General features: G+C 51.5%; 1 protein-coding gene across 2 annotated transcripts; it reads left to right on the forward strand.

Moving 5' to 3' along the window:
* The first annotated feature begins 792 nt into the window (after positions 1-792).
* On the forward strand, positions 793-6,412 carry COMMD4 (COMM domain containing 4). Of its 2 annotated transcripts, XM_027571245.1 has the most exons (8): positions 793-836; positions 4,386-4,457; positions 4,650-4,715; positions 4,878-4,917; positions 5,174-5,293; positions 5,459-5,539; positions 5,872-6,048; positions 6,136-6,412. In XM_027571245.1, the coding sequence occupies exons 1-8, from the start codon at positions 834-836 to the stop codon at positions 6,174-6,176; spliced, it is 600 nt and encodes a 199-aa protein (XP_027427046.1). In that variant the 5' UTR covers positions 793-833; the 3' UTR covers positions 6,177-6,412. The 2 variants fall into 2 exon arrangements, with proteins under 2 accessions (XP_027427046.1, XP_027427047.1); XM_027571246.1 differs by lacking the exons at positions 4,386-4,457; positions 4,650-4,715 and having other exon boundaries at positions 795-836.
* The last annotated feature ends 3,573 nt before the right edge of the window (positions 6,413-9,985 follow it).

Raw genomic sequence — 9,985 nt, forward strand, 5'->3', positions numbered from 1 at the left:
CAGGGAGAGTTCTGAGCATGTCAATTGTTACAGCCAATTGTAACTAAGGCAACTAACAGGAATTCATCAAAATGAAATAAAATACTCAGACACTCGAAGGAGCTATGCGGGTCACTGGTAATGTTTCCTTATATGGGTGCTGGGGACGTAGGCTGTACAGTTTTATGAAAATTCATTTAAGCTTTATACTTACAACATGTACATTTTTCTCTACGTGTATCATATTTCAGTAAATTTTTTTTAACGATTTTATTTATTTATTTAATTGACAGAGAGAGAGATACAGCGAGAGAGGGAACACAAGCAGGGGGAGGGTCAGAGGGAGAAGCAGACTCCCTGCTGAGCAAGGAGCCCCATGCTGGACTCGATCCCAGGACCCTGAGATTATGACCGGAGCTGAAGGCAGTCGCTTAACCAACTGAGCCACCCAGGCGCCCCTTCAGTAAAATTTTTAAATGCCTTTTGCCACAGCCTATAGCTATCTATAAGGGCTCGGCTTACTGGCGGGCAACAGGGAACGACCTGAACTCTCCTTCACAAGGGCATCATTCCAAGATCCAGAAAGGGCTCCGGACTCCTGCTCCCTTAAGTCGAACACATTCTATGGCTCCCCATCTCTTTTCTAGCTAAACCGCGTCCTGAGACAGGGATGGAGCCGGTCACTTCCGGGAAGTGAGCGAGCTCATCACTCTCCCCCCGGAGCTCCCAGAGCGCCCATCGGCGCTCGCCCGGGCCCCGCCCCGCCCCGCCCGTGGAGGCACCGCCCACACCACGTGACCGCCGCGTCAGCTGACCGGGCGCACCCGGAGGAGGAGGGCCGGCTTCCAGGCGCGATGGTGAGGGCCGCGGGGTGACCGGAGGCGGGGCGCCGGGGCGGGCAGGGAGGGCTCCGACCCTCGCCTATGGGGCGGCGGGCGAGTGGGCGCCGGGGCGGGGAGGTGGAGGCAGCCCCGGCCCCTCGGCAGACACCTGGGTGCGGTCGTGAGGGCCGAGCGTCCGGCTGGCAGGGCGGAAGGGCCGCGGGCTTGGGGTCCCGGTGCTTCCTCGGCGGGAAGGAAGGGCCCGCACCCCCCAGGGCAGGAAGTGGAGCTTGCCCAGGGCGGGAGCGCTTCCAGGCCTTCCTCGGCCCCGGGACGACCTCCCAGAGGTGCCCTCTTCCCGGCCCTCCTGTGCGACCTGGAGAAGAACTTGCATAGAATGAGGCTCAGTCTCCGCCCTGTTCGGAAGTCCTTTCACCCTTCCCAGAGCCAGAAAGGAGTAGACGTGGGGCTGGGGCTTCTCAACTCCTCCATCCATCCATTCCTTCAACAGGCTTTGAGTGCCTACTCTATACCATGCAGTGTGCCAGGCACTGGGGCTTAAACTGCAAGAGACTTGACTTGGCAGTCATAGTTAATTAAGACTTGAGGGGAAGGGACCTAACTGTGCCTTGTGTGTAGCGTTAGGAAGGCTTCCTGAGGGTGACAGCCACCGGAGGGCCTGGGGGCAGGGAAGAAAACTGGCTGGCTGCAGTGCAGTTTGTGTCCCAGAGGTGAGGAGGCTTGGGGAGGGGGGGGGCTCTGTCTTCAGACAGAACAGCATGTTCAAAGGCTTCAGGTGAAAGAGAGCATGCTCGCTAGCAATGGATGCACTTCATCTAGCTGGAAGGGTATCAGCTGAAGGTTAGTGAAACATGAGGCTCAACAGGTAACAAAGACCAAATCCTGCTGGGTCTTGAGAGCACGGAAAGGAGTTTAGACTTTAAGAAGAGGGCACTAGGCAGCTAGGAAAATCCTTTCGGCTGACTTGTGGAGGGAGCAGGAGGGGAGCAGAGAGCCCAAGCTGGGGCAGCAGACCCCCAGGGGATGGTGGTGACTTGAGTTAGGGCAGAGAGAGTGGAGATAGAAGTGGGGAAGTGCATGAGGGAAAAGGGAGAGCGGGGTGTCTGGGCTTGGCTCCCAGGTGGTGGTCCTCGGAGGGGTGGGAAACACTGGAAGTGGAGCAGGTTTCAGTGCAAAAGAGCAAATGTTAACTTTGATAGGTGGCGCTGTGTGAGGTTTCTTCGAGCCATCAGGTGCAGCTGGCTAGAAGACTGTCTAGATTTAAGGGTCTAAGGCTCAGAAGAGAAGCTACAATGCATTTATAAATTGGGGAGTCATCAGCACAAAGGTGGTCATTTTAAGTCTAAAAACATGTAACATCTCCGTGATGTGAGTTGGGAAGAGGGCCTAGGGCAGAACCTAGAGAAATGCCAGCATTTTAAGAAATTACACGAGGAACACAGTCTTGTAAAAAATGTAAATAATACAGAAATGGTAGAAGACTTCTGTGGGTTGAAGTCAGGGGCCCGTGAACTTAGGAAAAATCTCACATCTTAATTTTCACTAACTTCAAACTGAAATTTAGCATTTCCTTTAGTTGTGAACGTTGGCAACCAACCCCAGTATTAACAGCACCTCTGACTTTGTCACCAATAGAAATTAGAGATATTTTTGTATCATATTACAGCTGGTGACATTGTTCACATACTTATGCAGATCGTTTTTAAGTTATGATGGGTATTAGACTTGCATCATCACATCACCAATTTGTTTGACTATTTTGATAACTTAGTTTCCTTTGCAATCCTGTGTATTTTATGCATTTAAAAGCATGGTTTTGAGAAAGGCCTATAGGCTTCACCAGATGCCAGATGAGGCTATGGCAGAAAAAGGTTAAAAACTCCTGAAATAGAGACAGAAGTGCAAGACTGTCCTTAATACCCCATCTCCTCACCAGTTGTTCCAGGCCCCTGCCCCAGAGTAATGATGCAGGCAGTGTGCGGAGATCACCTTCTGGGGGTTGGGGGAAGGAGGGTGAGCCAGCAAATGAGACCGAGGTCAGGACAGGGAGAAATCCAGGAGAGTATGCTGCTTCACCAGGGAGGACGGGTTCATGTGGGATGCTGCCCTCCATCCTGACCAGCTGCCTCCCTCCTGTACAGGAGTTGGGGAAGAGGAAGGCCAGATTTAGTGACAGTCATTTGTGACCATGGCTAGGGGACTTCATGGGAGGCCCACATAGAAACACCAGTGCCATGGGGTCAGGTGAAAAAGAGCAAGAGGGTTGGTGGTTGAAGGATTGTGAAGCAGGTCTGAAGTGGCTGAGAAGATGACTGGTAGGGCCACGTAGAGGACATGGTGTTGCCAGGCTGCACTGAGGGCCCAGCGGAATCAGGAGAATGTGGGTGTGAGGTATCCTCAGGTTGCGGGGTTTTGTTCCCAGCATCTGTAAGCAGCCCACATGTAAGAGGTGTGGAAAGCTGGACATGTATATTGCTGTGCCCTAGAGCTTTGTCGGGCAGACAGGACAAAGGACAATTGATCCAGGGAATGGAGGATATTGACAAGATGTGGCCGACAGGGTGGGTTTGCATTCTAACAGGAGACAGACCTTGAATAAATAATAAATGTGATGTCTGCTGTGGAGATCAAGAAAGAAGGATAGGGGCTAGAGCATGATGGAGAAGAGCTATTTTATTTGTTAATAGCTTTACTGAGATAAAATCAACAATAACACATTATAAATGTACAGTTCAATAAGTTGTGAAATGTGTATGTTCCCACGATCAAGATAATGAACATACCAACTGGCCCCTGAAATTTCGTTGTGCAAGGGGCTGTTTTAGAAAGTATGGTCAGGGGCGCCTGGTGGCTCAGTTGGTTAAGTGTCCGACTCTTGGTTTTAGCTGAGGTCGTGATCTTCAGGGTCCTGGGACTGAGCCCTGGGTCAGGCTCTGTGCGCAGTGCAGAGTCTGCTTGAGATTCTCTCTCCCTCGCCTCCTCCCTCTCGTTTTCTCGTGCTCTCTCTCTCAAATAAGTAAATCTTAAAAAAAAAAAAAAAGGTTGAGGGAGGGAAGAAGGAAGGAAAGAAGGGAGGGAGGAAGGAAGCATGGTCAGAGAAGAGCCATTTGGGCAGAGGCCGGAATGAGGCATGAGAACAGGCTCCCGGGGCGGGAGCAGCAAGCACAAGGTGGGGGAGTGCCTGGTGTACCGGGAGCTGCAGGAGGCCGGGGGGGTGGGGTTGGGGCTGGGGGGGAAAAGGAGGAAGTGGGGGGGCCACTGACATCATGACAAGGACGTTCTGTTCTGTACCCCCAACGCTTAGAGTGGGGTCTGCCACAGAGAAGTTTGCCCCAGTCAGTGTTTGCCGAACACATGAATGCCTAGGACAGGCAGCAGGGCAAGGTTCGGCGGCAGGTGGGTCCGTGAGAGGGTTCTCTAAACAGCCTGGTAAGAGGCGAGAACAAGTGGCCAGAGGGCACCCATGTTGGACAGAGAACAGGGATCCCCGAAGAGCAATAGTGGGGGAGACACGTGGCCACACCTCAGCCCTCCATCCTGACCGGCTGCCTCACTCCTGTGCAGAGGTTCCGGTTCTGTGGTGATCTGGACTGTCCTGACTGGGTCCTGGCGGAGATCAGCACGCTGGCCAAGATTGTTGAGTGCCCGGGGTCTTCTAGGGTGGGAGGAGGCAGGGATCGGGCTGGAGGGTGGGAGGTCACTCTGAGGTTGGGGCCTCGGTGCCCTCAGCTTGTCCTAGCCCGCTGTGTGATTCTAGTCGTGTGGCCAGCCCCCCAGCATGGAGGGGTGGGTGGGCCAGTTGGGCTCATGCAAGGCCTTCCCCTCCAGTCCTCCGTGAAGCTGAGGCTGCTGTGTAGCCAAGTGCTGAAGGAACTTCTGGGACAGGGGATTGACGTGAGTGCGGGGCCCAGCACCCCACTGCCCCATGACCCTGTGATCCCTACTGCCCTGAAAGTGCACCAGACCCAGGGAGGTGGGCGATCAGGATGCAGGCTGGGGTGCAAGCGGCTGGTGAGCAGGGGCCTGGCACCCTCTGAGGGCCTCCTCTCCCCGTAGTACGAGAAGATCCTGAAGCTCACCGCTGATGCCAGGTTTGGTGAGTACCCCACTGAGTCCGCAGACCTTTGGGCCCCCGCGGGTACTCGGGCTGGGGCTTAGCACAGAGGCCCCTTCCCCCCAGCCTCAGCAGAGGGGGAACAACGGTGTTGTCAGTCCCGCCCTCTGCCAGTTCCGGGGGTGGGGGGCAGTAGCAGTGCTCACTGCTGTGCTGTGAGCTGAATAGTGGGGCAACAAGAAGGTGGCAGAGGCCACAGTGACACCTCCTCCCCCACCCGCGGGTCCCCCCCACCCAGAGTCGGGCGATGTCAAGGCCACGGTGGCAGTGCTGAGTTTCATCCTCTCCAGTGCGGCCAAGCATAGTGTGGATGGCGAGTCCTTGTCCAGTGAACTGCAGCAGCTGGGGCTCCCCAAAGGTACGGGTATGCAGGCAGGCGTGTGTGCCAGGGGCTGCTGGGCAGCAGGCCAGGCCAAGTGGCTTTGAGATGTGCCCTGCCCTCTGGGCCAGGAGCCTGAGACCCGCCCTGTGAGCAGTCTGAGCCCCCACCTGCTACATCAGGGGCCCTCCATTCTGTCCCCAGAGCACGCGGCCAGCCTGTGTCGCTGTTATGAGGAGAAGCAAAGCCCCCTACAGGAGCACCTGCGGGCCTGCAGCCTGCGTGGTGAGTGTGGGAGGGGGCCGGGGCGGGGTTTGGACTCCATTCTAGAAGGTGCATGCTGCATGGGAGGTGCTTGTTCTCAGAAAGAAGACTTGACCGTGGTCACAAGTCAAGCAGTCACAGAGCCAGGACTCCTGACTCCAGCCCAGATTTCTTTCCTCTGAGATCTGCTGTGGATAATCTCGCTACTGATTATTGAGCACCTTCCCTGGGTCAGAGGGATGAGAGGTTCTCAAAGGTCCCACAGCCTTGAAGGGTCGAGAGCGGAGCCAGGTGTGGGCTGAGGGCTGTGTGGCTTACCAGCCTGTGATCCTGAGAGCCCCCCCATTTCACAGTGAATAGGCTGGCAGGTGTGGGCTGGCGGGTGGACTACACCCTGAGCTCCAGCCTGCTTCGGTCCGTGGAAGAGCCCATGGTGCACCTGAGGCTGGAGGTGGCAGCTGCCTCGGGTGCCCCAGCCCGGCCTGTAGCCATGTCTCTCTCAGCAGACAAGTTCCAGGTCCTCCTGGCAGGTGAGACTCTGCTGTACCTGGAGCGGGGAGGGGCCCCCTCAGATCCCACCTGACTGCCACCCACCTGCTCACCTCTTGCCTCTGCAGAACTGAAGCAGGCTCAGACTCTGATGAGCTCCCTGGGCTGAGGAGAAGGGTGTTTGGGGCCCATGTTGAGTCGCTGCCCTCCAAACTCCTCTTCGTGGGTGGCCCCAGCTCCAGGACCCTGGAGGCCTGGCCTCCCAGATCTCTGGCTTGCTAGGTTCCCACTTGAGAATTCAGCATAAGGATTCTGAGGACTTTTCCAGCATTGCCTTCCCTCCGCCATGAAGGGCACTTGTCAACAGTTTTCGTGAGCAGGAAGAATAAACAGAAGTGTAAAGGAGTGTGTGCACAGGTTTCTTTTTGGGTTCAGATGAAAGGTTTTTGTGAGAGAAACCAAGTGACATACAGACCTCCCGGACCCATTACTCATTTTCCCTTTTCAACTACTGGTTGAGGCAGGTCAGGGGTGAGGCAGATCGAGGACTGCAATGAAACAGCTTGGGTGGAGATAGGAAAATCGGGGTTCTGGCGTGCAGTCCTGTGCTGGCCTTGTCTGCAGGCAGGCAGCAAGCACGCGGCCCCAGTGCCGGGCGCCCTGAGGAGAGAAGGGAGGGAGCCCTGCTCTTCCTGCCGTCTGTCTTTGGAAGAGAGAGGAGGGTCCCTGCCTGAACGGCTCATTGGCTAGAGGAGTGGGGGGGGAGGGACTGAATGTTTGTGTCCGCCCCCAAATTCCTGTGTGGAAGCCCTGACCCCTCAATGAGATGGTCTCAGGAGGTGGGGCTTTGGATAGTAATTAGATTTAGATGAGGTCATGAGAGTGGGACCTTCATGAAGGGGTTAGGCCCTTATAAGAAGAGAAAGACAGACTCTGTCCAGAACGTGTACTGAGAAAAGGCCACATGAGAACAAAGCAGGAGAAGGCCCTCACTAAGAAACAAGTCTGCCAGCTCCTTGATCTTGGACTTCCCAGCCTCTGGAACTCTGAGAAATAAATGTCTGTTGTCGAAGCCACCCAGTCTTTGGTATTTTGGGACAGCACCCTGAACTGACTAAGACAAGTGGCCTAGAACATCTTGGGGTGCAGGGAAGCTACCAGACAATAACGAGTGCTGTCAAGAGGAGCCAGCTTGTCCCACTGGCCAAAGATGCGACAGTTTTAAGCATCAAAAAGTTAAGGACTGACTCCAGTGCTGAGCTCTGCTTCTGGAAAAATGCAGATGCGTTTCCCCCATTCCTCCCACTAAGTACAGCTGAAAACCTTGGACATTACATATAAAACAAACAGGAGACTCTGAAAGGTGAAGAGAAGGCAGATTCACTGAGATCCTCAGGATCTGAAGAACAGCAGAGCAGAGCAGTCCTTAGGTTTCCTTTTTGCTCCCTGTGTCCTGGGCTGGGTGCTGGAGACTGGCAACCTGAGAAACACCAGGACACAGACTGGAAGCCCAACCAAAGCATGCTCTCTCGAGCCAGGGGATCAGGAAAGATCTGGCCATGTGGCAAGACAGGAGACTTACAGATGGTAACTGCTCTCCTCCGGTCACACCACAGAGAAACTGCAGCCCCTCTTCCACCACCCCCCGCCCTGGCACATACATATATATATATTATATGTGTGTGTGTTTGTGTGTGTATAGATACAGATATTTTTTTAAGAGTGTGTGTGAGCAGGGGAGGGGGAGAGGGAGAGACAGAATCTTAGGCTCCACGCTCAGCACAGAGTCCAACATGGGGCTCGATCTCACGACCCTGAGATCGTGACCTGGGTCGAAATGGAGACTCGGGTGTTTAACCAGTTGAGCCACCAAGTGCTCCAAGAAGATTTAAATAAGATCCAGTGTCTCAGTAGCCCAAATGTCCAGGATTCAAACAAACAAACAAACCGAGAGTTAAAATCTCAACTTGAGTGAGAAAACACAACAGATGCCAACACTAAGAGAACTCTGACTTGTATGGCAAGGATTTTAAAGTAGCCATCATAAAAATGCCTCAAGTCTTAACAAATAGAAGATACAAAGAATGAGATGGAAGTTTTATTTTTTTTATTTTTTAAAGATTTTATTTTTTGACAGAGACAGAGAGGGAACACAAGGGGAGTGGGAGAGGGAGAAGCAGGCTCTCCGCAGAGCAGGGAGCCCGATGCGGGGCTCGATCCCAGGACCCTGGGATCAGGACCTGAGCCGAAGGCAGCCGCTTAACGACTGAGCCACCCAGGTGCACCGAGATAGAAGTTTTAGAACTGAAATCTGTAATAAAGTAAAAATGGACTGAACAACAGAAGAAAGAGTCCATAAATTTGAAGATAATCATAGAAATTACCCAATCTGATCAACAGAAAATAGTTTGGGAAATAAACACACAGAAAACAATAAAACAGAGCCTTGGAGCCTGCAGGATTGTAACATAAGATCTAATATTCATGTCATCGGAGTCCCAGAAGGTGAGGAGAAAGAGGGTGGAACAGAAAAAGCATGCAGAGAAATCATGGCTACAAATTTCCCCCGTATGGCAAAAGACTTAAGCCTGCAGAGTCAAAGCTGAATGAATCCCATATGGGTTAAACCCAAAGAAATGCATGCCAAGGTACATCATACAACAGACTTAGGAAAACTAAAGAAAAGAAAAAAATCTTGAAAGCAGCAAGAGCGAAATGACACTTTACCTTATGGGGGAAAGCAAATAAGTGGATTTCTTGTCAGAAACCATAGAGGCCCAAAGGAAGAAGCACATTTTTCAGGTCTGAAAGAAAAACGTCAACTGAGAATTCTGGATTCAGCGAAAATTACCTCAAGAGTAAAGGGGGAACTCAAGATATTCTCAGATGAAGGATAACTAATGTAGTTTGTCACCAGCTGACCTAACCTAAAAGCGAAAGGAGGATCTCTGAACAGAAAGGAAATGATAAGGAATCTTGGAACATCAGGGAGGAAGAACAATGGAAGGAGTGAAGTTTTGGATACAGTTAGACTTTCCTTGAGCATTTTAAATTATGTTCAACAGTTGGAGCAAAACATAAAACATTGTTGGATGTGGTTCTTAAAGTATGTAGAGGAAATATGTAAGGTTATAAACAGGTTATTATAAACAGGAAAGGGTAAAGGAGGCAAGGTTTCTACACTTAGAATGTCAACACCAGTGAACTGTGACGAGTACGCAATGTACTACACTCAAAACCACTACTGATAAGTCAAACTGGAGTTCTAAAAATTCAGGTAGCCCACAGGAGGGCAAGAAGAAAACAAGAGAAGTGGAATAAACAAAAACAAAGTGGCAGACAAAAGATCACAGAAAATTCTAAGTCTCTTCAAACGTTTCACATTAGCTTGATTTCCCAGGTTGCATTCCCTCTTCTGTGGTGTCACAGAATCCCACAGGTTGTAATATGGCATTGTCATTTTGTGTTTACTCTTTTGCCACTTTTACCCTTCTGAATTTCTTAAGGATGGGAATTGTATTCCTGTGTGTGTGTAGTCCCAGCGCGGTAAGATAAGGGCTGCAATGGATTTCCTGGTGTTGAATGTAAAAAAAAAAAAAATCCATGAATTGGTAATAGAAAAGAGTCTATAAAAGACAAAGTCCCTGCCCCCCAAAAACCCTAAATGAGCCCTAATTTGTCACCATTGGATGTTACTGCACCAAATTCTTAGTCTGAAAATTGATCATTAGAGGGAAGGAATTCAGAATTTATCCTATCTTTTTAACATTTCAGGACAACCCAATGGCCTTAGTCAAAGAGGTAAAGCTCGTCTTTACAGAAGGATTCCAGCTAAGGTACATGGAATGAGAGAAAACCACCACTTTGTAATTCCCAGTTAAATACTTGATTGAGGCAAGGATCATCGAGGATGCTAGAGCCATTAGGTGAAAAGTTTAGTGATGTGAAATGATACTTGCTAAAGAATCCCCTCACACA

The sequence above is a fragment of the Zalophus californianus genome, chromosome 6 (assembly GCF_009762305.2).
Source record: "Zalophus californianus isolate mZalCal1 chromosome 6, mZalCal1.pri.v2, whole genome shotgun sequence".
Taxonomy (NCBI): Eukaryota; Metazoa; Chordata; class Mammalia; order Carnivora; family Otariidae; genus Zalophus; species Zalophus californianus.

Bases quoted from the DNA above. Each gene is read 5' to 3' on its own strand.
- COMMD4 (XM_027571245.1), top strand. The intron at 4,716-4,877 runs GTGAGTGCGGGG...CTCTCCCCGTAG, and splicing joins TTCTGGGACAGGGGATTGAC to TACGAGAAGATCCTGAAGCT. The intron at 5,540-5,871 runs GTGAGTGTGGGA...CCCATTTCACAG, and splicing joins GCGGGCCTGCAGCCTGCGTG to TGAATAGGCTGGCAGGTGTG.